Consider the following 25,256-nt stretch of genomic DNA (forward strand, 5'->3'; position numbering starts at 1 on the left):
TCTGGCGTAGGCCGGTGGCTGCAGCTCCGATTGGACCCCTAGCCTGGGAACCTCCATATGCCGCGGGAGTGGCCCAAGGAAATAGCAAAAAGACAAAAAAAAAAAAAAAAAAACCAAAAAAAAAAAAACTTTCCAACTGGGAGAATCATTTAGCAAACACCTACAAAATTTAGTAAAAAAAAAAATACAAAGTATGTGTATATATATATATATATATATATATATATATATATATAGCTACCTAAGGAAGCTGCACAAGGAGCTTGTAGCCCATAAAAGGGAATAATGTAAGCTCATAAAAGAGGAAAAACTAAAATTTAAAAGCTGTATGAGGGAGTTCTCATTGTGGCTCAGCCGGTTAAGAACCTGATGTTGCCTCTGTGAGGAGGCGGAATCCATCCCTGGCCTCTGTAATACCTCAAGCTGAAGTGTAGGTCACAGTTTCACAAGAGTTTTTTTTTTTTTTTTTTTTTTTTTTTTCCTTCTTTTCAGGGCTGCACCTGTGGTATGTGAAAGTTCCCAGGCTCGGGGTCAAATGTGGGCTGCAGCTGCCAGCCTACACCACAGCCAGAGCAACTCAGGGGTCGAATTGGAGGTCTGCAAAAATGCAGAGCAATGCTAACCTCAAGGGCATGTAGATTCTGCTCAGGCTTCTCCCTGAGGTGCCACCTGCCACCCAACACAAGGGAAGACCCAAAGCCAAATTGCTTTTAGCCATCGAAGCCTCAGCTCAGCCACTGTAGACACGGTCCCCTATCAAAGTCCCTCTGCTTTGAAGAAACACAACTGAGACCAAGTGAGAAGTAGCTACAGTTTAATACAAACCTGCACCAGAACACAACGAGTCGGGCTGTTTTGTTTTTGCCTCCATCGGGTGGCCAGAGCACAGGACCATGTGTCGTTCTGGGGTTGACACAATCTTAGCACCATGACATTTACAGAGGAGTGAGGAAGTCACTTGGGTGCTGGGTGCTGGAGCTCCATCCCGACCCCAGGCTGTGCAGCTGGAGGGGGTTTGGGTTTCCGCGTGGTTCTGGGGTTCCTGGGGCAGTACTGGAAAAGCCCTCATCACGGCATGGCTTGACCGGGACCTACTGTGGACTCCTAGCACTACACACACGCACACACACGCGCACACACAGGAGCACAATTTTCTTGTAACTTAACCCCACAAACCTAGAGAGCAGCTAAGGCAAGAACAACAGTATTTATTCAGCAAGTACAAGACCAGTTCGAGAGCTGCATTCAGTGCAACCAGGAGCCTTTTCATTCCAACCAGGAGCCGGCAGCGGGGCTGGTGATGGAGCTGCCCGGGCGCGGCACAGGGGCAGGAGATGGGTGGGTGGGGCGGGGCGGGCCTTTCCTTTGGTTCCTTGAACCTCCTTTTGATTTTCATCTAGAAGCTCCTGGGCAAGGGCAGGGTCTCTGTAAGGAGTGGGGGGGGGGGGGTGAATGAAGCGGAAGGCCTTCAATGGACCACGGCACCGCGTGGCCTCCCAGAGCCACGGACCATGCATCTCTCGGGCGGAGGCACTCAGAGAAGGTAAAGCTTTCCTAGCCCAAGCAGGGATGCTCTGCCCGCTGGCCACCACCACTGCTCGGCTCTTTGGCATCTGCCCAAGGCCCATGACCCAGCAAGGGCTGCCAGGCATAAAGATGATGGGCGTCATACCAAGGGGTCAGCGTCACAGTTTCCCAGGCTCAGATCCCTACGGACTGTCCCCATGGCTACCGCCCTCCGTGAGTGCCTTTGCTGCCTCTGCTTCCCGGGTTCCTGTCTTGGTCCTCTCAGCCCCGAAGTGAGGAAGAGGAGCATGAAAGGAGGAGTGAGGAGGCGAATGCAGCTCAAACCACCGGGCACCCCTCAACGTGTACCTAGTTCTGGCTCAAACGGTGACTATGCATTAGTTTGCCTACAAGCAGAATCTAGCTACCCGTGCCAAACGAAGCGGAATGCCTCCTGGGGGAGTTAAGTCTTCTAGTTGGTTGAAGGCTCAGGAGGGACCCACACGAGACATCAGGCCATTCCTCCTGTCCCCAGCTGGGGTAGACAGCGACATTCCAAAGGGCAGTCCTGGACATTTCTGGAGTCAGAAGGCCTAAGCTTCCCGGGCCACATCTGTGAAATGCGGAGGGTAGCACACGCTTTGTTGTCGTGAGGAGCAACTGAGAGCTCACAGATGGAAGCACTTGGAGAACATGAGAAGGGCCACAGAGAGGTGCAGGGTATGCCCACAGGCCCAAGAGTCCAGGAGCCACGCGTAAGCCTGGGGGCTTGAACCAAATGTGCCATGTGATGCCATGTGACCTCACTTCCCCGAGGGGGGACAAGACTTAGCAAGGGCAGCCTCTAGGGTTTCCATGGAAACCTCCTGGAGCTTCTGGAGGCAGGGAGGCCCCTACTGGGAGTAAGATGGAGGCCACCAGCAGGTGAGAGCAAGGTGCTGACCACAGGGGACCATGGGCCCTGTGCAGCAATGCAGGCTCTGCAGCCAGGTCCTGCTGGCCTGGTCTCCTACCTGGCATCTAGCTAGCCCACTCCCCCGAGTCCTGCTCCACCTCTCTTAGCAGGCATGAGGCCTCTGGCCAATCACACGGGAGGAGCGGCTGGGCCTCTGTCCAGCAGGGGGATGCTTCCAGGCAGCTGGGTGTGTGGGGGGATTAGTGCTGGGAGTCAGAGCTGGGAAGGTCTCCAGGGCAGGCATCCTGGCCACCCTCTCAGAAGGCAGGAAACTAGACCAGGCGGGGAGGGGAGAGGAGAGGAAGGCTCCAGGTAGGGAGAAGGCCCGCGAGTCCCGTGGCCCCTCTCGCCCCCGTCATTTGTGCCCTCGGCTGTCTGGTTGGTGTCGATGCAGCATCTCCTCAGGTCCACATCTATTCCTGTTTCTATGCTATGCTAGTGACACGAAGCACCGTCATTGTTCACAGGATGCACAAACAAGTCAAACCAAACCACCGCGCAAACCAAACGTGCAAAACAAAATCATGTACACGCGCTTGGCACCAGCCTCACGCCTGCCCAGCCAGCGCTTCTGGGCCTGGGACTCTGGGGGCGGGGGAGCAGCCGGCAAAGGGTGCAGGGTGTCCCAGCCACACCCAAACAGGGGCCGGAGGTGAGTCGGGGAAAACGGGACGTCCCGGGCAGGGCTGGGATGCTGACACCTGTCTGACTTGGGGAAAGTGACCACCGGGCGAGGGGGCTGGGGGAGGGAGTCCTTTCCTTTTAAAACACATCTGCTAAAATGCTCTGGACAACTGGCAGGTTAGCCAGGGGCAGGGCACTAAGGTCAGGGCTTTCCCAAGGCCAGCACGGGAGGCGGGGGTGAGGAGGGGCTGGGCCAGGCTCTATGCATTGGGCTCTGTGCATAGTATGGGCTTCCTGGGGCCCAGGAAAGCCTGCCGAGGCCGAGGCAGGAAAGGACTGCAGCAGGAGGAACACATCTCAAAGTGCCTGTCAGGGTTGGCTCAAAGCACAGTGAATCACGTGTCAGACATGGGGAGGGCCTCCCGGGGCCCGGGGCCCCGTCAGGTGGTGTGCTGCCCAGCCCGGCCTCTCCTGCCCCTGAGCTGCGGCCGGAGGGGGTGCGGGCTGGTGGCAGCGGTGCATCTTCACGTGGGGGGGCTGGGCAGTGCTTTTACCAAATGCCGCTTGACCTGCCCCCCGGGGGTGCAAGAATCCGGGCTGAGGCTCGCTTTGGAACATGGTCATCGATCTGAGAACCTGCAGGGAAGGAAGCAGAGCGTGAGCTCCTCTGGGAAATAAAACCAGGGTTCTCTGTGCACAGGATCTCATTTACTCCTCCATCCCATTTTACAGGCGAGGAAACTGAGGCTCCCTGAGGTTAACGTGACCAGTGTCACACGGTGTAGAAGGGGTAGAGCTTGGATTTGAACTCAGGTCTTCCTGATTCAGAGCCTCCACGATCAACTGCCCTGCCCTGCCACCTTCCCTGCTCCCTGCCCTGGAGGGCTGGCCTCTTGTCACGCTCACAGACCACGGAGCTGCCTGTTAGCAGGTGGGTCTCTGCACGCGTGTCTCAGGGAGCAGGAGAGGCAGAAGGAAGGGTGTGCCATTGTTTCGGAAAATCGAAGACCACCGCCCCCAGAGGCCCCCACGTGGTGAAATCCTGAGACTTAGAACAGGAGGCCTGATGTCCCAGGGAGCGCAGGGGGGACATTCTTCAGCTTGTCCCATTGAGAACAGAGTTTGGGGCACAGGGAAGGTGAGAGGCTGCCTGATGTCTGCGGAACCTGAGAGCCATTCTGCTCAGTCTTGGCTCTGTCCCGACTTGGGTGGGAGCCAGAGAAGCCAGGAGCCAGAGGGGGCCCGGGGCTTTGGGGGCCTGGCCGCTTCTCCTGGGGCCAGCTGTGGCAGGAAGGGCCGTGCCCAGGCAGCGTGGCCATCTACACCTCCTGGACTGGCAAAGCCGGGGGGCCCCCACTCCACACCACAGACGCCCCTCTGACTCCCCGGGCCTGGTCACTGGTGGCAGAGGCGGTGGTCCTCCGGGTGGGCAGGAGTTATCTCTGGGTTGAGGTTGGCTCTGAGAGGATGGGGAGGGTGATGGAGAGGCCCCTCCCCACAGGCGATCAGCTCCTCAGACAGAACCCCAGGCGCTGCTCGCAGCACACGGCTGGGCACAGAGGCAGCTCAGCGGGCAGCCGTGCTCCCTGGCGGGCCCCTGACTTAGCTCCCTGCCTCTCGTGTCAGGACAGCTCGTTTGTGCGTCTCATCTCCCCCCGTAAACGCCATGCTCCACTGCGGAAAGATCTGGATCTTGCTCCTCTCGCCTTCTGGCCCCAGCACAGCTTCTGCCAAGCGGAGGCTGGGTCTGTGCCTGGGCTGGTCTTAAAGGCCGTTTCGGGGAGACCTGGTCCCCTGGCCTTTTCAAGTAGGGATCCCAGCTTCCAGCAAAGCTGCCTGCGGAACCAGGGCATCTTACGGCCTCTGCCTGTTCTCCAACAACGCTTGCTTTCAATGTGGCAATGACCCCCCCACCCCCTTTAACTGCTGCCGGGCACCTGGGCTGCAGGCTGCCAGCAGTAAAGTCGCTAAGCACAGACACACCCCATATGTTCTCACTGTGTTACATACAACTGCAGAATGAAAGAGGGGGCGCGGGAGCAAATGTGGTGATAAGGTGCAGGAGGGGAGATATGAGATACCAACCAGGTCTTTCAGAGAGGCTGGCGAGGAGCAGGACGGGAAATGGGGGTGCAGCCCCACGTGCCACATTCAACCCTTCTGAGCTCAGCTCATCTCTGGGGCACCCCTATGTGCAGGGCCCTCAAGATGCTTCAAGGGGGGGAAAATCTCTGAACGGAGAACCATGGGGAACGCACCAGAGCCTGTTAGAGTGGCTGGTGCCCAGGGACCAGGAGAGCCCTCCTTCCCTGCCCCCCAGTATTTGTGTGTCTCTAGCGGGGGGAGCAGCAGCTTAGGGGAGGGGAGGGAGGAGACGGTGATGAAAGCAGTGTGGGTCCCACTGCCTGAGCAGAACTCCTGGCCCCTCTGCCCTCCTCCCGGCACCCCAGTTTAGTGGAGACGCAGGTGCCAGGCCAAGCGGCCCTTGCTTTTACCAGAGAGGCTGAAGCTGGATTCATGAAGGTCCCTCATGCCCCCGTGTCGGGTGACGGGCCGGGTAGGAGTGTCTGCGAGCGGCGTTCCCATCTCTTTTTTCCCGGGATGCACCACGATGGCTACATCCCCCAGGTAGGGAGTGCGGTCCACCCCCTTCACCTTCAAGGTCTAGTGAGGATGGAGAAGGAGAGAAACAGAGAAGCGGATACGGTTAGAGCACAGACCCCATCAATCATCGGGGCCAAGACATGCCACCCCCAGAGCCTCCTTGATGGCTGACAGGACATTGGACGCCGCCCCTCAGCTCAGGACCCAAATGACTGCATGTGACAAAGCCTTCCTACATCTTGAACCAAGGAGGTAAACAATCTTCTCGTACCTCCTACATTGTGTGTGTGTGCGTGTGCGTGCATATGTGAGTGGGTGCGCACGTGTGTAGAGCAGATACCCCCGGCTCCCCCTCGTCATGGGTGGGTCCTTTCCAAGGTAGCAGGGAGACCCCTGAGGCGGTCAGCTTTAGAGAGCACGCCTCACACGGAGCAACGTCATCCCCTTCCTTGCCAGGCTCTCACGAGGCCATGCCTTTCGCGGTGACCTGACCACGCTGTGGGAACAGAGGCTAAATACAGCTGATGTGGCGCTAGAATCCCCCACTGGCAAGAGTAGTTAACTTTTCGCACAAAGGCAGTAGAGTTACGAGCCTGTGTTCTGCCCCACACCGCCTAGGTGCTGATCCCAGCTCTGGGGCTTGTAAGCTGTGTGACCTTGTGCCGGTTACATAACCTCTCTGTGCCTGTCCTCTTATTTATAAAGATATAGACTTGTTATGAAATCAAATGACAGAGTATCATAAAGCTCTGGCACATGGCAGGTGACCCCTACGTCCCAGCAGCTGTTATTCGTGCAGAATTCATTGATGGCGCTTAATCGTATTAAAAAGCGCTCGTGTAGGAGCAAGTGTACTGGAGAGTGTGCATGAGGTCTGACATAAAGAATCTACACCCCAGGCCCTCACTTGAGGCAACCTCAATCTCCTCGCTGCTCAGGGCTAAATGAAAAGCGCCTTGAGAGAAACAATAGACACGGGTGATTTCTGGAAGGCTCTTCAATTTACATATTCCTTTGCATCCTCCAAGAGAGCAGCCCTCTGAAGCATTTTAGCCTTTAGCGGGCTGCACTTGGGGGTTCCAGTAGTGAAAGGCAGGAGTAGAGACCCCAGGTGAATCTGAGTGAGTGACCTTGGCAGGTCACCCCTCCCAGCAGTCCCTGGCTTCTTGGCTTTATTTTTTAATTTTTTGTCTTTTGAGGGCCGTACCCGCGGCGTATGGAGGTTCCCAGGCCAGGGGTCGAACTGGAGCTCGTCACAGCCACAGCAACGCAGGATCCGAGCCGCATCTGCAAGCTACACCACAGCTCATGGCAACTCTGGATCCTTAACCCACTGAGCGAGGCCAGGGATCGAACCCAAAACCTCATGGTTCCCAGTCGGAATCGTTTCCGCTGCAACACGATGGGAACTCCTGGCTTCCTGGCTTTATGCGCTGGGCCCTACCCTAGAGCTGTTTTCTTCCCTGAGGTCGCTGCTCTGTAGGGGCTGCTCATTTATAATTTTTGGAAAATGAGTTTTTCTGATAGTCTTCTTTTTCTGCAGACATGTATTCTGTTACATAAGGGCTGTAACAGAGAAGAGGGAAGGACTGGCTTTTTCTTGAGGAACTCACGTTGTCCCTACAACAAGTGCTTTGGATAAAGGGACTTGGAGTTGAATTTATGTCAATCCTGGAGGCTGGGACTCTTCTCCTGTGGCTGGCCCTAAGAGCAGCCTGCTGCGAAGCTGACATTTTTGTGAGGCTGGTTTTGAGTCAAACACTTTCTCTGCCCTCTTTTGATCCTATTTTCTGACTAAAATATCTTTTTTTTTTTTTTTTTTTTGGAAAGCCACTGAACTGTGGCCAGATATTTTTTCAATATATTTATAATTATATTTATATAATTATATAATTATTATATATTATAATTGTATATAATTTTGGCCATGCAGAAATTCCCTGGCCGGGATCAAGCCACAGCAGTGACAATGAGCCAAAGCAGTGATGACAATGAATCCTTAACCCCTAGGCCATAAATTGAGATACAATTCACATACCATAAAATTCACCATTTAGAAGAAGTATATACATCAGTGGTGTTTAACATATTCACAAGGCTGTGCCACCATCACCACTATGTAATCCCAAAATATCTTCATCACCCTAAAAAAATCCCTATATCCCTAAGTGGTCACTCCCATTCTCCCCTCCCACCAGCCCTAAGCAGCCACTAATCTATTTCCTGTCTATGGATTTGCTTCATCTGGACATTTCCTAGAAATGGAATCATATAATATGTGGTCTTTTGTGACTGGATTCTCTCACTTAGCATGATGTTTTTAAGGTTCATGCATGTTGTATGTAGCACTCCATCCTTTTTTACGGCTGAATAATATTCCATCGTGTGGATATACCACATTCATTTATTCATTCAACAGCTGATGGACTTTGGGGCCTTTATGAATGATTCTGCTGTGAACACTCATGCACAGGATTTTGTGTAGACATATATTTTCATTTCTCTGGAGTATGTATATGCCCAAGGGTGGAACAGCTGAATCATTTTGGCAACTCTGTATCTAACTTTTTGGGAACTGCCAAACTGTGGTCCAGAGTGGCTGCACCATGTCACATTCCTTCCAGCAAAGGATGAGGGTTCCTATTTCTCCACATCTCCACTGACACTTGTTATTTTCCCTTTTCTTGTTTCAAATCACAGCCACCCTTTGTCAGATGGTCTTGTGTGGGGATGCGTCACTCTTACAGCTCTTTCTGGCACAACCCTCCAGAGGTGGGGCTGAGGTCTCCTGCCACTGTCCACATCTGGAAAGCATTCTGGAGATGGAGCCCTTCACCTGCTCGAGAGACTGAGTTTGCTTTGGGCTTGAACACTGGGAAAACCAGAGTCATGCTTGTCTTAGGTAACACAAGTCTCTTCCCCCACTGAAGACCTGGCTTTGGATTTCTTTGGTGTTTTTTTTTTTTTTTTTTTTTTTGGCCTCTGGGAAGGAAGAGTCTTTAGTTATTCTGACGGCTCTGGGCCTGTGCACGTGGAAGGCTCTCCAGCAGAGTTGATCTTTTGGTGAAAATATGCCCCATGTAATCTTACGCTTTAGGTGATGGCTCCTCAAATATTAATTTGACTCTCCCTGGCTTTCATCAAGAGTAGAGGGAACCACACAGCGGCACTACCTCGAGGCCCCTGAACCTATGAATCAAGAGGAACTCCTTGGCCACAGACATGCTCGCATTTCCCTCTTAGGCCTTCGGTGGCTCAGGACTCCCTGTTTGCCTGATCCTTGACAACTGTACCCGGTAATCGGAGATGGGGAACGGAAGTCACATTACTGATGGGCATCCCCCTGCCCTGCCACATGCTCCTCTCTCAGCACAGAAGAGCTGGCCCGCAGTTTGGGAAAGTGGTTTTTGTGAATGAACTTATGGCAGAGGGGCTTCATGGAGGACCAGACTCAGGGTGAAGTGAACTCTTGGTTAGGGCGCTCGGAGAGAGCAGGAAGGCCAAACTGCCACCCCACCAGATGGAACCCCCTTCCTTCTGGCCCTAGGGCCAGCCTAAGGCGGGGGCTTCACGGGTCAGCACGAGGGAGGGTGTTCAGGAGCAGCTGGGAGGGCAAAGGCTGAAGGAGCTACTCCTGAAAGGCTTTGGGGGGTTCAGGACGGAACAAGGAGGGGGAGCCCAAGGCACTCAGCAAAGGAATCTGGCTTTTACATAAAGGATTTGCTTAAAGATAATAAGGAGGTTTGGTTTAAGAGGAGAGGTCATGTGACCCTGTGATGGCAAGGGTGCCGAGTCAGAAAGAGCTCTTAAAAGCCCTGGTCCTGGAGGTCCCCTTGTGGTGCAGCGGAAATGAACCCCACTAGGATCCATGAGGAGGCAGGTTGGATCCCTGGCCTCGCTCTGTGGGTGGGGGAACTGGCATTGCCGTGAGCTGTGGTGTAGGTCACAGACTTGGCTCGGATCCCATGTTGCTGTGGCCGTAGTGTAGGCTGGCGGCTACAGCTCCGATTGGACCCCTAGCCTGGGAACCTCCATGCTGTGGGTGAGGCCCTAAAAAAGCAAAAAAAAAAAAAGCCTGGTCCTAAGATATTATTAAGCAAATTTCTAGAGTTCAGTGGTAGGACGGCGGTGGAGTCTAGTTTCAGTCAAATCCTTTGCATCTCTGGTTCCCCTGGAAGCCAGAGCCAGTGGTGAGCGGAGAGCAGGGGACCCGGGAACAGGAAGCTGATGCTGATCTGGGGCATCGATCCCAATATGGGGGTGGGTGGGGGTGGACAGGTCACCTGGACGGGGGCCCAGAAATTGCCTCCCTGCCCCCGCTGGTACTTAGAACCTCAGGCTAAAACACACGGGCCATTTTACAGGGTCTCCCTGCTTGAGTGAGAAACAGCGGAATGACAAGGCCGGTCTGGGCAGAAGCCGTCGCTGTTACTACCCGACTCTCATCCAGACGCCCTTACTGTTACCACCTCCAGAACACAGATTAGGCGCCTGCTGTGTACAGAGGACCGGGATGTCCTGAGGGAGAAAAAGAGAGCAATAGAGCAGAACACAGGAGAAGCCAGGTGAGGGAATTTTAAAAAAAGGATGAACATGTCTCCAGAGCGTCGTGATTACAGCAGTGGCCTCCCAGAGCCTGGGCAGGAGAGAGCCGTTCCACCCAGAGAGGCTGGGGCTCCTAGGCCCTTGGTTGTGATACTTTTTTTTTCTTTTTTCGGTCTTTTCTAGGGGCACTTCCTGCGGCATATGGAGATTCCCAGGCTAGGGGTCTAATCGGAGCTGTAGCCACTGGCCTACGCCAGGGCCACAGCAATGCGGGATCCGAGCCGCGTCTACAACATACACCACAGCTCATGGCAACGCTGGATCCTTAACCCACTGAGCAAGGCCAGGGATCGAACCCACAACCTCATGGTTCCTAGTCGGATTCATTAACCACTGCTCCACGACGGGAACTCCAATTGGTCATGATACTTTTAAGCACACTCACGCTTTCTAGATAGAATCCGGAAGCAGCTAGGAGGATGGGCTCCGGATAGGCAGGAGCATTCTGAACCACAATAATACTGCTTTATGCCAGAGGAAGGGGAGGGGAACCAGCATGATGCCTCGCCTGTCAGTTTGTCAGATTCACTCTTTTCTGATGATGCGGGTCCTCCACCCAGAGGAGGTCAGGGCTGCAGCTCGTTCCCAGCACCCAGAGGTGTCAGGAAAGGTTTGGGTTCTCTAGGGCAGCTCTCGAGGATAAGGCTGGACAATCAGTACCCAAGCACAAGGGAAAGCCAGCCTGCTTTGAGGGGAAACGCTACTCAGAGTTTGGGAGTCCTGGGGATGAGGTAGGGCCCCAAGCTGCAGTGAACACCCAGGGTGCTTACGGAACTGGGGGACTGGCTGAAACTCTCAAGACTTCAGGCCGCCCCCACACTGCAGATCTGGCCTGACCATATCAGTGTTGGGGGGCAGGCAGACTCAGAGAAGCTCACTGTAGTCACAAGGTTGGGGGGGGAATTGGGGAAAGAGAACTTGGGGCCAATATAACTCAGGCCAAGCCAGGCGTCCCTGGCCGGAGGGACGACAAGCGGTCTAGCGGTCAGGGGCAGCTGTGAGCACCTCGTAGCATTTCTCTGGCTCCAAGGGAGGTGGGGACCCTTCCTGATAAATTTCACTTTGTTATAGGTTCTCCCCCCCTTTTTTTTTTTTTTTTGTCTTTTTAGGGCTGCACCTGCAGCATATGAAGGTTCCCAGGCTAGGGGTTGAATCGGAGCTGTCATCGCAGGCCTACACCACAGCCACAGCAATGCAGGATCCAAGCTGTGTCTGCGACCTACACCACAGTTCATGGTAATGCCGAATCCTTAACTCACCGAGAGAGGCCAGGGATCGAACCCGCGTCCTCACGGATGCTAGTCGGGTTCATTAACCACTGAGCCACGATGGGAACCCCTCCTTTTCTACTGTTTTGATTGTTCCCAAAGTGACTCTTGAGGCAATAAGATTTGATGGAAACAATGAGAACACCTTTGAGATTTAAGACACTGGAGTTCTCTTGGGGACAGTGGCTACGGATCTGGTGATGTCACTGCAGTGGCTCGAGTCACTGCTGTGGCGCAGGTTCACTCCCTGGCCCGGGAACGTCCACGTGCCCTTCCCCTGCCCCCCCAAAAGAGTCACAGAAGATGTGGCCAGCAGGGCCTTCGACCTCCCCCCACCACGCACCTTTTCTCTCTGGACCAACTTCTTGTAGACGGTGTCTGGGAAGGACCTCAAGGGACAGAACTTGCCGGTGCCCTCGGCACACATGAAGACGCCGTTCTCATACACGACCCGCCCCCGGCTGATGGTGACCAGCGGGACGCCGTGGCAGCGCATGTTCTCGTACAGGTTGAAGTCTCCTCCCTGCACCTGGGTGCTGCCTGAGATGGTCCTGCGGGGAGGCAGTGGCAGGAGAGAACACGGTGAGAGGACCTAAAGATGTCACAGCTCAGCGGGAAGGGAAGGTGCTGGGCGGGAAGGGAAGGTGCTGGGCGGGAAGGGAAGGTGCTGGGAGGGAAGGGAAGGTGCTGGGAGGGAAGGGAAGGTGCTGGGAGGGAAGGGAAGATGCTCAAGGGGAAAGAAGGGTGCTCAGGCAGGAAGGGAAGGTGCCTGGAGGGGAGGGAAGGTGCTCAGAGGGAAGGGAAGACCTTCAAAGGTTAGGATGAACTGTGTCCCCTCCAAATTTATATGTTGAAGTCCTAGCCCCCCGTATCTCAGAATGTGACTGTATTGGGAGATAATTAAATTAAAGTCAAATGAAGTCAGAGATGAGCCCTAATCCAATCAAAGGGGTGTCCTTCTAAGAAGAGGAAATGGAGACACTGGAAGTACACACACAGAAGAAAGGCCTTGTGAAGACGGAGGGAGAAGACAGTCTCTACAAGCCAAAGAGCGAGGCCTCAGAATGAAATCAACTCTGCTGACACCTTGATCTTGGACTTCTAGCCTGCAGAACTGTGAGAAAATGAATGTCTCCTGTTCAAGTCTTCCATCTGTGGTATTTTGTTACAGCAGCCCTAACTGACTAACACACGGGGCTAAACTGGAGGGGTCATTCTGCCAAGCGCCGTCGCTAACAGCCACGCCTGCAACAGCACGAGGGTCCAGCCCTCTCATCCCCCATGCAGAACCCGGCTTCTCAAGTGGCCTCACGGAGAAGCAGTGTGGGGATGGGTGCTGGGGTACCAGGTGAACTTTCTTTGCAGTTGGATTTTTAACCTTCACAAGCCTAGCGCATTTCTGTCTATCTTGTTCACTGCGAGCTTGTGCACCTTGAAAAGTCCTCAGCAAGTGGTGGCACTTAACAGATATTTGTTGACTGAATGAATGAAATTCATGTACTTATTTCTTTGAAGCTCACCACTTTATTTTATTTTATTTTTTTTGCCCTGCCATTTAAAAAAGTTGTTGTCTGCCAATTCTACTTTATTTAAACAATTTTTTTTTTTTTGGTCTTTTTGTCTTTTCGGGCTGCGCCAGTGGCCCATGGAGGTTCCCAGGCTAGGGGCTGAATCGGAGCTGCAGCCACCAGTCTACACCGCAGCCACGGCCTCAGCCACGCGGGATCTGAGCTGCGTCTCTGACCTACACCACAGCTCATGGCAATGCCGGATCTTTAACCCACTGAGCGAGGCTAGGGATCAAACCCACGTCCTCATGGATGCCAGTCGGGTTCGCCAACCACTGAGCCACGATGGGAATGCCATAATTTTTTAATTATAGTTGATTTACTATGTTCTGTCACTGAAATTTAATAGTAAACAATTCCCTTCTCCTCTGCCCAAATCTCTGAATTAAGAGGATGCTCTGTATCCTGTAGCTTAATAATTCCCGAGGCACTTCATTTCTTCACTCAACCTGTGCTCATTAATGCCGTGGGTGTCAAGTGCTGTGGGCCGGCGCCCACACGCTCAACGAGAGAAGCAGAGTGTTGGTGGAAGAGCCTGGAACTGAGCGTCGGGACACCTGCCTGGTTCAGCCACTTATTAGCTATGTGATGTGGACAATCCCCTTCTCTCTGGCTTTAGTTTATTCCACAGAAAAATCAATGCCAGGCTCAAGTGCTTCTGGGGGCTGCGTGAAAAATAAATGAGGTCCTTGATGTGAGGCAGCTGTGACAAACTGTGAAGTGCGGTGCACATGGAGCTGCACTGCAGCAGGTCTTAAGACCATCTTGTTCACTCTTGTGTTCCTAGTGCCTGGACCATGGGGAGCTCTCAAGTATTTGTTGAACTAACTGAACACACGTCAGGGCCACCCTGATCTATGCTAGAAGCAGTGCAAAGACAATAAGCTTTTGGGGTGCTGTGAAACCAGCTCCTTAGACACCCCAGTCCCTCTAGCCCGGGAGGCTAGCAGCGGGTTTTACTTGGTGGCTTCTGGGTCCCACACCACCACGTCGGCATCGGCTCCGGGGATGATGCGGCCCTTGCGGGGATACAGGTTGAGGATCTTGGCTGCGTTGGAACTGGTAACGGCCACAAAACGGTTCTCATCCATCTTCCCTCCAACCTGGAACAGTGCAAAAGAGTCTGGTCAACCAAAGGCCCTGCGTAGGTGTCTCAACCCCCCTCCCGTCACCCTGGCCCCTGGCCCGTGGGCTGGTAGTTGGTTGGAACCCTGGGGCTGGGAAGGACAATGCCACGGGCATCGTCTCAGACGAGCCACCTGCTGGGTTTGGTTCCACACGCTTGCTGATTCCTCTTTCCTTCTTCCAACAACATCAGGGGGTGGGCCCTTGTTCCAAAAGGTGGCTTTCCTGGGGCAAATCTACCTCCTGTTTGTAAGAGTGATCTTCTCGTGTGTTCCCTATGGATAAACCAGGAGCTCCCCTGCATCCACAAAGCGGCACATACTCTGTGCTGGAAAAGCATCTTATCTCCCCATCCAGAGAGCACCGTAGGGGATTCTTGAGCTGCCTCAGGGGGTCTCCCCTGAGCTGGTGGCTTAGTTTTTACGAATTCCTAATCTCTTTGGGCTCACACTCTATGCTGCATCCTAGCTGTAATAGGTCAAGACCAAAACTACGTATTCTTCATGGGCAGAACAGGTGGTATTCCAATGCAGTCCCAGTCTTTATTTTTATTATTGGACAAAATATGTCAAGAGCCTTAAAAATGTTCATATCCTTTGACTCAGAAATCCACTTCTAGGACTCTGTTCTCAGGAAAGAATTAGAAATGCTGACATACACCCGTGAGCAAAGAGATTCTCTCTGCAGCATTATTTGTAAGGGCAAACAGCTGCAAGTTCCAAACATCAGGGAAGGCTGAACTGAAGTACAGTACTTCCATCAGAGGAAATATTACTTAGCCATTAAAAAAGATGTTTTTAGGAGTTCCAGTTGTGGCTCAGTGGGTTACGAATCCGACTAGTATCCATGAGGATGCAGGTTCGATCCCTGGCCTCCCTTAGTGGGTTAAGGATCCAGCATTGCTGTGGCTGTGGCATAGGCTGGCAGCTGCAGCTCTGATTAGGCCCCTAGCCTGGGAACTTCCATGTGTTGCAGGCATGGCCCTAAAAAAGCAATAAAGAAATAAATAAAGGAAACTGTTATATGAAAAAAGATGAACCAAGTTAGTGAAGTAATGTATAGGTCATGCATAGAACTAGAAAGAAATATACCAAAAGATTAGTAATTTTTCAGTATGGAATTACGGGGATTTTTTTTTTTTCTAATACTTTTCTGTAGTTTCCAAAAGTTCATACTAGGTCTTATGATACTTTCCTGATAGGGGGCGGGGAGAGCCTTTTTGTTTTTTTGTTTTTTGTTTTTTTCTCTTTTGGGGGCTGCACCTGTGGCATGTGGAGGTTCCCAGGCTAAGGGTCCAAACGGAGCAGTGGCTGCTGGCCTACACCACAGCCACAGCCACATGGGATCTGAGCCACGTCTGCGACCTACATTATGCCATAGCTGACAGCAAAGCCGGATCGCTAACCCACTGAGGGAGGCCAGGGATCGAACCGCATCCTCATGGAAGCTAGTCGGGTTCGTTAACCGCTGAGCTACGACGGGACCTCCTTGTTTTGTTTTTGAGTGAAGGGGAGCTGTGGTTGACCCAGTCCTTCTAGGGGTGAAAGTTCTTCGAGGCCCGGAGGGGGAGGGGTCCGGGAACATACCACGCCTCTCTCCCAGATGACACTCATGCGGTCCTGCACGCCGGTCACGCCGTGCGGGATCTTGGTGAAGTCCTCCTTGCCCATGGCTTTCTGCTTCGTGGTGAAAGGCCGGTGATCTGATGCCACGATGTTCAGAGTATCACTGGGTAGAGAGATGGATGTGACCAGTGAGGGGAGGGAAGGCCAGGGTCCCAGAGGGTGGGGACAGGTACCAAGAAAAAGCCTTTGCCTGGGAACCCGGCAAAGCTGGCTTCCATCTTGGCTCTGCCACTTCGCAGCAGCATGAGCTCTAATGAGTTATTCTGTGAGAGCCTCAGTTTACACGCCTGCAGAATAGGAGTCTGTGCCTACTTGTGGCGCAGACTGCCAGTGTCGCAGGAGACACGGAAAGTCTTCGGGATGTCGACTTTTAAGAGTTACGATATCAGGTGGAGAAAAACTGAACAAGAGTTTAGCTGAAGTGAGAGGGCAGATGTCATTTTACTTCCATGAAACCACATGCCAGCTCCCTCTCCTCTCCTCCCTCAACCCCCACCAGGCTCTCCTGGCAAGAAGCTCGTGCCTGGTCAAACGCTCAAGTTCTGTGTTAAGCTTTGCTTGGATGCGGGGGCTCTCCTGGCCCAGCGGGAGGAGAAGGGACGAGACACAAGAGAAGTCTCCCCTGATCAAGCAGCCATGGCGGGGCTCTCCAGGGGCTCCTGGACCAGCTCAGAACTCAAGGCACGGCGGCAGCCCACCACCCCAGGACGGAGGCAGACTGCGGGGTGGTGTTCAGAGATCTCTGTAGGCCTCAGAGGTGGTGAGACTCGGGGGCGGGGGGGATGTTTCTGTCACCCAGGACAACTTCAGAAGGAAGTACCCTTGGGGGGCAGGGAGGGACTTGGCTGTTGATGGAGAGAAGGACAGCAGAGCGGGGGGCCTAGAGGCTAGTTTAACTCGTAGCAGGTCCCTCAGCCTTATGAGTGCCCGTGCGCCATCCAAGATGCCCGCTTCAGAAGGGCAGCTGGGAGCAGAGGCATGGTTTGGTTCGGTGAGGAGGCATATTCTTTTTTTCTTAGGGCCGGACCTGCAGTGTATGGAGGTTCCCAGGCTAGGGGTGACATCAGAGCTGCAGCTGCCAGCCTACCCCACAACCACAGCCATGCCAGATCCTTAACCCACTGAGTGGGGCCAAGGATCGAACCCGAATCCTTATAGATACCAGTCGGGTTTGTAGCCCGCTCAGCCACAGTGGGAACTCCAGGAGGCCATATTCTTAAGGCGGTCAGTTGTTCGAGGCAGGCTGCATATGGGGCCATCTCCACTGGGGGCCTGGCAGAGCTCTGGCCAAATGACGGCGATCCTTGGCCAAGTTCACAGTGAGACGGCTGAGCTCCTCCCTGGCACAGGCTGGTATCTCCCTGCACCAAAGACACTGCTCTGGGCCTGCTCAGAGACTGCGGGAGGGGCTCTTCCACACAGCAGGTCCTCCCCGGGCTCCACATGGTCCCCAGTCCTGCAGACCCCACCAGAGATGAGCACAATCTCTAGGTTTTCACTTTCTCCTTGGTGGGCCTGCAGACACCCAAGCAGGGCTCAGACCAGAAAAGGTGCCCATCAGAATCACAGGCTGCTGGCTGGGGACCCCTGGACCCCATGCTTAACTGACAAGTCTTTTTTTTTTTTTTTTTTTCGGTCTTTTTGCCTTTTCTAGGGCTGCTCCCGTGGCATATGGAGGTTCCTAGGCTAGGGGTCGAATCGGAACTGTAGCCATCGGCCTACACCACAGCCACAGCAATTCGGGATCCAAGTCGAGTCTGCGACCTACACCACAGCTCACGGCAACGCCGGATCCTTAACCCATTGAGCAAGGCCAGGGATCGAACCCGCCACCTCATGGTTCTTAGTCGGTCGGTTAACCACTGAACCATGATGGGAACTCCATTTTTATTTTATTATTATTATTTTTTTTGATGGGACCCAAAGTATGCAGAAGTTCCTGGGCCAGGGATCGAACCCCCCCCCCCCCACAGTTGTAACCAGAACCACAGCAGCGACAACACCAGATCCTGAACCCACTGAGCCTCGAGGGAACTCCTGACAAGTTTTATTGAGCACCCACCTTTCTAAAAAGGTCCCTATACAAGTGCTCACTAGGCAGGAGTGAATGAGGGGGGACACATTCCAGAAGGACTTTTGGGGTCCCCTGATGCTGCCCTGAATCTAGGAGATATGACACGTCCATCCCTACTCTTAAAAGTTTAAAACATCACTGGCTTGTGTTGAGTACTTTGAAAGTATATATATTCAAATAAGGAAATTTCCGGTCCCACTGAGAAGCCAGATTTTATTTATTTTTTATTTTAAAAATTTTTTTTTGTGTGTTTTTATCTTTCCTAGGACCGCACCCATGGCATATGGAGGTTCTCAGGCTAGGGGTCCAATCGGAGCTGTAGCCGCCAGCCTATGCCAGAGCCACAGCAACTCGGGATCCGAGCCACGTCTGCGACCTACACCACAGCTCATGGCAACGCTGGATCCTTAACCCACTGAGCAAGGCCAGGGATCGAACCTGAAACCTCACGGCTCCTAGTCAGATTCGCTAACCACTGAGCCATGACAGGAACTCCGAGAAGTCAGATTTTAAATAAGGACACATCCCTACACCTCTAGATTGTACTTTTTATCCTGATATATACGAGGAAGTCATACCCTAAAGTAGATCATTATGAAGCAGCTCCTATTTTCCTATAGAAATATGGTAATTGGTGTCTGGATTTTCTATGAAGTATTTTGCATGTCAATTATCACCAACAGTGTTATAAAAGCAAAATTACGGTAATCATAAATCCCTAAAAATGTTAAAATCATGCTCCAAATGGTATAAAATTGCACACATTTACAACATGCACTGTTTAAAAAAAAGAGATTCAGACTCTTCTCATAATAGTTCCCATGAAATTATAATTCTATTTAAAGGTATAGAATTCAGCTAAATAATTTAAATAGATTTGACAAAATAGGGTAGATATAAAAACTTACATTATTCAATTAATAAAGCTTTTCTCCCCCTGCCTTTTTAAATTTGGGGGGGGGGGGTTGGGCACTGCTTGGTTCGGGTGGGCTGAGGGACTCGCTACCTCTGTTCTTTCAGTACATTTGCTTTTAGTGAGCAGAGGTATTTCAACATATTCTTTGACCTTGGAACTGGGCCCCGTTTTTTTTCTCCTCTTTTGGCTTTCCCTTGGCATATGGGTTAGCCGCAGTTGCAACCTGCAACAACGCCAGATCCTTTAACCCACTGTGCCAGGCTGGGGATTGAACCTGTGTTCTGGCGCTGCAGAGATGCTGCCAACCCTGTTGTGCCACAGTGGTAACTCCTGAGCCCAAATTATTATAGTGGGTTCTTGAGACTTGTTTGTGTTCATTGTGTTGATAATGATGAAAAAGAAGATGGCTTTTCTCAACAATAAGCATTTTTAAAAGTAAGAGCTGATCCTATTATGGTTCAGCAGTAATGAGCCTGACTAGGAGCCATGAGGATGCAGGTTTGGTCTCTGGCCTCGCTCAGTGGGTTAAGGATCCGACATTGCTGTGAGCTGTGGTGTAGGCTGCAGATGCAGCTCAGATCCTGTGTTGCTGTGGCTGTGGCAAAGGCTGGCAGCTACAGCTCTGATTCGACCCCTAGCCTGGGAACCTCCATATGCTGCAGGTGCGGCCCTAAAAAAAAAAAAGTAAGAGCTGATTGAGCCTTTCTCCCTTTCTTACTCTCTCAGTTTGGTTAAATCTGTCAGAGCTGCGCCTGCTCAGAGTCACAGCAAAGCTATGGGACTGGCTAGAATTACTGGCGCAGTGCCATGGCACATCCTGTCCCTCCAGGTGCCACCTTCACCCCAGGACCCTACGGCTTGCACTCCTGTCATACTTGCAAAGTCGCACACTGCTCTTTACGTTGTTAACATAGCAGGATGCCGAGTGGAAATTTTCCAGTTGTTAGCCTACCAGGACTGAAACCAAAAGGACACAGATAAAATAAACACCCCATTATCTAGTGACAGCCACCTCCACTGGGACTGGTTATCTCCCTCAGCACCCCCACCATCACCCGAACTGAGGCATATCCCCACCCCCAGTTCCGTACAAGCAGAAGGCGGGGAGGGTGGCCGAGGCGGTGGCAGAATGAAGAGTCTTGCGGTCTTTCCCTTCTCCCTCTTTTCATGGCTGGAGTGGTGCTTCCCTACCCTGTGCCCTCTCTACCCCGAAGTCAAGGAGGGGACATTTCAACAGGTTCACCTGCGGAGAATGGAGGCGACAGTGGGCACCTGCCTTGGTGGGGGATGGGTGGGCCTGGGGGAGCCCCTGGGGGAGAAAAGCCGGCGGTTGTGGGGGTGTGTGTGGCAGTGATGGGGCAGCGCTTCCTCTGGGCCCCAGACGCTGTAGAAAGTGGCCAGGCTTAAGGGACTTGCTAGTTCTCCGAGCTGGGAAGGTGCCGCTAGAAGAGATCAAGCTGGACTCCATCTTCCATGTCAGGGGACCGCATGAAGGTGGCTCAGTAGAGCCCGTATCTGGGCACATGTCCTGCACAAGGGGGACCCCCCGAAGCCAGTCACGTTCAACCAGAGAAGCAGCAACAATGACAGCAGGAGTCCAGCTCATGCTTGGGTGTGGAGCAGAACCCCCGCACTTCCTTAATCTGACCCCCACCGACTTCCTGAGCTGGGGGTGGGAGGGGAGGAAACTGGACTTTGAAACTGGATTGGACTTTAATAACCAAAGAGAAGACAAAGCAATGGCCTTTACCGTTACCTACATGTCACTAGAGGAAAGAAAGAATTTGCAAGCAGTTATTAGGGCAAAACAAAATCTTTTCATGTTTGTGTCCCACCGAATTCAGACAGCTCTTTTTTTTTTTTTTTCTTTTTGATTCTGATTGAATGCAGAAATGCAGTATTAGAAAAAGAGGAGCTGGAGGAGTTCCTGTCGTGGCTCAGTGGTTAACGAACCAGACTAGCATCCATGAGGACGAAGGTTCAACTGGCCTCGCTCAGGGGGTTAAGGATCCAGCGTCGCCGTGAGCCGTGGCGAAGGTTGAAGATGTGGCTCGGATCCTGCATTGCTGTGGCTGTGGTGCAGGCCGGCAGCTGCAGCTCTGATTCAACCCCTAGCCTGGGAACCTCCATATGCCATGGATGCGGCCCTAAAAAGACATAAAATAAAAAGGAAAAAGAAAAGAAAAAGAGGAGCTGGGGAAACGGAGGTCTGGAGGCAGAGGGAAAGGGGAAAAGAGGGAGAAGGCACAGAAGAACAGGGGGAAGAGGAAAGAAAAGAGGGAGAAACATCCAGAAGGAAGGAGAGATGCACAAAGAGAGAAAACCACATGGGAAACAAGGAGAAGAGGGAGAGGAGAAGAAAGAAACCCTGAGAGAAAGCTCCACGATATTCTGGGATACTCCAGAGACCACATCCTACAGCCCCCCGAGGTCTTGAGTGTACGACACCACTGTCCCTCGAAATTCCGAGGAGCCACCGTTCACAGGTTTACACGCACTCTTTACTTGTCATCCCAGAAGCTCTCACCCTACATCGAGGGGTCACAGGAGCCCCAGGGGATGGCAACTCCCTGACGGGCAGTGGAGAAGGAAACCAAAGCACCATCGTCCTCTCCGCACAACGAAAGCAAACTTCGGTCAGATGTGGGGCCTCTGCGACGTCACTGAAACCTCTACACCCTCCCAGGGAGGCACGCATTACGAGAGAACACTGCAGAGACAGCTTACTTGGCCAGCAGACTCATGAGGTAGGTGGAGGTGTTGGTGTCCAGTCTCAGCGGAGGCACCGTGACGTAGGCGGCCGCGTGGGACCAGTCCTGGTGGTAGTAGTGCAAGCCGGTCAGTGTGGCGTGAGCAGTGGTGGTCTCGGCCAGCACAACCTTCCCTGCAGGAGGAGGGGTCAGTCCATCACCAGGAAGCCAGGGAACCTCCGAGATCGCGGGTCTGAGCCCCTCACGGCACAGGCGAAGGAGCCTAAGGCAGCGAGGAAGGGCCTTGCTCCAGTATACTTAGCCCCGATTGTGAACACAGCGGGGTTCAAGGCCAGAGTGCTCCCTGTCCCCGGGCTGCCTCTGAGCAAAACAGGAGGGTGAGGGCGCCGAGGCATGATGTGCATGGGGGAGCATGTTCTGGCTGGAGCATGGGCGCTGCAGGGTGCTGATGGGAGGGTGGGGGGCTGTGAGTGCTGTTTTCTGAGCAGGTGGGTGCAGGTAGCAGCTTCGGGAGAATATCAGAAGTGGGAGGCTGGGACAATAGTACAGGTGAGACACCCAAGGGGGTCCCGCTTCGGGGGGTGGGGGGAGGCGGGCTCTAGAGGGCCGCAGCGTGGGAAGGCTGGAAGCCCTTGCTCCTGGTTTATAGCCCCAGGTTTGTGACCATGACCTGTTTCTCCTGTCATCATGACCTCACTGGCACCCCGAGCTGGGCTGGGAGCACTAGCACATATGAAGCCTTCGGGTGTTGGCAGGTGCTCAGCAAGAGGAGACACACGGGTGCCCTGAGGCTGGTACACAGGGTTCCAGGTGGCTCTGAGGGATGATGGGCCCACAGACTGCCATTTCTCCAAGGACTTCCCAGGCCTCCCCTGAAAAGCCCGTTGGAACCGATCCAGGATTGTGTGTTGGTTACCAAGGCAACCACTAGTAAAAACCCAAGAGACCGAAAAAGATACCAATTAAAGAGCTGATTGAAAACTTAGAAAATTTTACCAGACCCAGGAGATGCGACAGACACTTCTGTAAAGCCGTTATGCATGCAAATGTACAAAGGAAAACACTGGTTCTAAAGGACTGAACCTCGGCTAGTGCAGGGTGCCTCTGAGGAAGAGAGGAGGAGAAAAAAGAGAAGGGCAGGCTCGGAGCCTGGCCCAGGAGCTGGGCCGGAAAGTGCACGGAGCTGCCGGGCCCCATCTGGCTCCAACCCCACCGCACAGCCCAGCCCAGCCCACTGACCCACCTTGCATCTTAGCAGCTGCAATGACGTCGCCAGCCGAGATGCTGGATACGTTGACCAGGTAGATGGGACAGTGAGTCTAAACACAGGAAGCACATGGAAGGAGAGCATGTCAACCCCTTAAACCTAACAAGCACCGAAGTCACCGGACCAACTCAATCCTGGCCCCAGGGCCTCCACCTGTATCGCTCAGCCCCCACCCTCGGGGTGACGGTCTTTGGACGGGAAGGCAGGGCTGGCAGCTGCAGGCTGGGGAACCCCACAAAACAAGGAGGGGACAGGCAGCGCCTGGCACCAGGGCCCAGCAGGAGACATCGGGGCAAGATGTCAAGGGCTGAAGCTCACATTTTCTTTCTTTTTTTTTCTGTCTTTTTAGGGCCACACCCACAGCATATGGAGGTTCCCAGGCTAGGGGTCCAATCAGAGCTGTAGCTGCCGGCCGACACCACAGCCATAGCAATGCTGGATCCAAGCCGTGTCTATGACCTAGACCACAGCTCACGGCAATGCTGGACCCTTAACCCATTGAGCGAGGCCAGGGATCGAACCCGAATCCTCATGGATCCCAGTCGAGTTCGTTAACCGCTGAGCCACGACGGGAACTCCTGAACCTGACATCTTCTACCAGCTAACCCCAAGACTATTTACAACCTAAAATGAGGGACTCAATTTCTTGTTCATGGATGTGATGACCTAGATAGAGACAGCTGCATATCATATAAAATCATGAAGCCTGCTACCTGCAGGCTGCTTTATCAATAGACACAATGTACCCTGGAGAAGAAATGAGAGGTTCAAGGTTCAGAGTCTACACCAGACAGAACCCGTCTTGCAAATGGATACTTGGATTATAATACTGATTTTTAATTAATTAATTTATTTTTTTCCTTTTTGTCCTTTTAGGGCCCCACCCGCAGCATATGGAGGTTCCCAGGCTAGGGGTTGAATTGGGACTGCAGCTGCCGGCCTACACCACAGCCATAGCAACGTGGGATCCGAGCTGTGTCTGCGACCTACACCACAGCTCATGGCAATGCTGGATCCTTAACCCACTGAGTGAGGCCAGGCGCTGAAGCCGTGCCTGCATGAGTGCTAGTTGGGTTCACTATCCACTGAGCCACGATGGGAACTTCAGATAGTAATACTGATTACCTCTTCCCCTACCAGGCTGTGCCACCGTGGTCCTTGGCTTCATTTCTCTGGGCTTTTGTTTGAGCCAAGAAAATGAGTGGCTCTTGTGTTGTTCAGATTTTTCCTTCTTCTGGAGTAAGTTTCCATTAGGAAGTAATTGATAACAGAACTGCTGTTATGACAGTAAAACAACATCCTTATCCAGCTCTGAGGCCTCCCAAGGGCTAACGGGAAGCTGTTTACCCACGTGTTATTCTGACACCGTCTTTGCTATCAAGTTAGGAGGAGAGAGAATTTAGGGACTGGCCTGACATTTGATGTGCTTGCCACAGGTTTCCCGACTGATTCTGAGACCGCTAGATCTCCAACCTCTGTGTTCCCTCGCTGTTGCGAACACCACACCTTCTGCCCATGGCCTTCAGGGTAGCCCAGGTCTTTCCAGGAGAGAAGTTCTGAAGTGTTAGCGCCCTAGCCTCTCAGCAGGCTTGTGAAAACAGATTGCTGGGCATCAGCCCCAGTTTCTGATTCAGTGGGTCTGCACAGGCCTGGGCATTTGCAATTCTGAGCTCCTGTTTCTAACAAATGACGCTGATGCAGCTGGTCCAGAGACTGCACTCAGAAAACTGGTTAGTGTTCTGGAGAAGGCAGTTCAGATTGTCTGAGTAAGTCAAACTCTTTAGTGATGGTTTAGGAGGAGAAATGACCTTGGCACGGTGTTCTGCTATTTATAAAGAGATTTTCCTTCCATGACTCCTTTGTGTTTTTTTTTTAACTAATTTTTGCATTTTTATTTGTGCTTTTGTGTCCAAGAAGGCTTTGCCTAGACCAAGATTACAAAGATTTACTATGATTTCTTCTAACAGTTCATAATTTTAGCTATGGTTCAAAACAAGTGGCTGCACCTGTGGCATATGGAAGTTCCCGAGTGAGGGGTCGGGCCACAGCCACTGCAGAAGCAACGCTGAGTAGTTGCGTTGTGACACACGGGAAGTTCCCATGACTCCTTTGATGCTTACAACTATCCTGTGAGGAGTGGGTGATAATATCATTCCATTTTTCAGATAATAAAATAGTCTGTCAGAGTGACTTGCATACGAGCTTCTCTTTGGTCCAGGCCCTGCATCGCTAGCTTGTTCCCACCCTACCCTGCATCAGCGCCCCCTTACACTGAACCGTACCAGGGAAAAATTATGAATGGCCCCAGGGGCAGAGGTCTGAATCATGGTTCTCTATGGAAATGTCTCTCTATTCCTTCATAAGGATCAGATTCCAGTTGTCGTGAGGCTCTGTGGTCCCCACCTCGC

General features: G+C 52.7%; 1 protein-coding gene across 3 annotated transcripts in view; it reads right to left on the minus strand.

Moving 5' to 3' along the window:
* Positions 1–797: 797 nt before the first annotated feature.
* DPYSL5 (dihydropyrimidinase like 5) overlaps positions 798–25,256 on the minus strand; it is a 97,400-nt gene continuing 72,941 nt past the window's right edge. For all 3 annotated transcript variants that reach the window (XM_003125320.4, XM_085019857.1, XM_085019856.1), the window contains exons 7-13: positions 22,825–22,900; positions 21,598–21,754; positions 15,842–15,983; positions 14,091–14,233; positions 11,906–12,113; positions 5,581–5,749; positions 798–3,721 (exon numbers count right to left, since the gene is read on the minus strand). In XM_003125320.4, coding sequence (XP_003125368.1) covers positions 3,636–3,721; positions 5,581–5,749; positions 11,906–12,113; positions 14,091–14,233; positions 15,842–15,983; positions 21,598–21,754; positions 22,825–22,900 — 981 coding nt within the window. In that variant the 3' untranslated portion in view covers positions 798–3,635. The remainder of the gene's footprint in view (positions 3,722–5,580; positions 5,750–11,905; positions 12,114–14,090; positions 14,234–15,841; positions 15,984–21,597; positions 21,755–22,824; positions 22,901–25,256) is intronic.

Source organism: Sus scrofa, chromosome 3 (assembly GCF_054392235.1).
Source record: "Sus scrofa isolate SSC_HxYL_T2T_F1_AM1 chromosome 3, Sscrofa_HxYL_maternal_Yorkshire_Landrace_v2.0, whole genome shotgun sequence".
NCBI classification, from domain to species: domain Eukaryota; kingdom Metazoa; phylum Chordata; class Mammalia; order Artiodactyla; family Suidae; genus Sus; species Sus scrofa.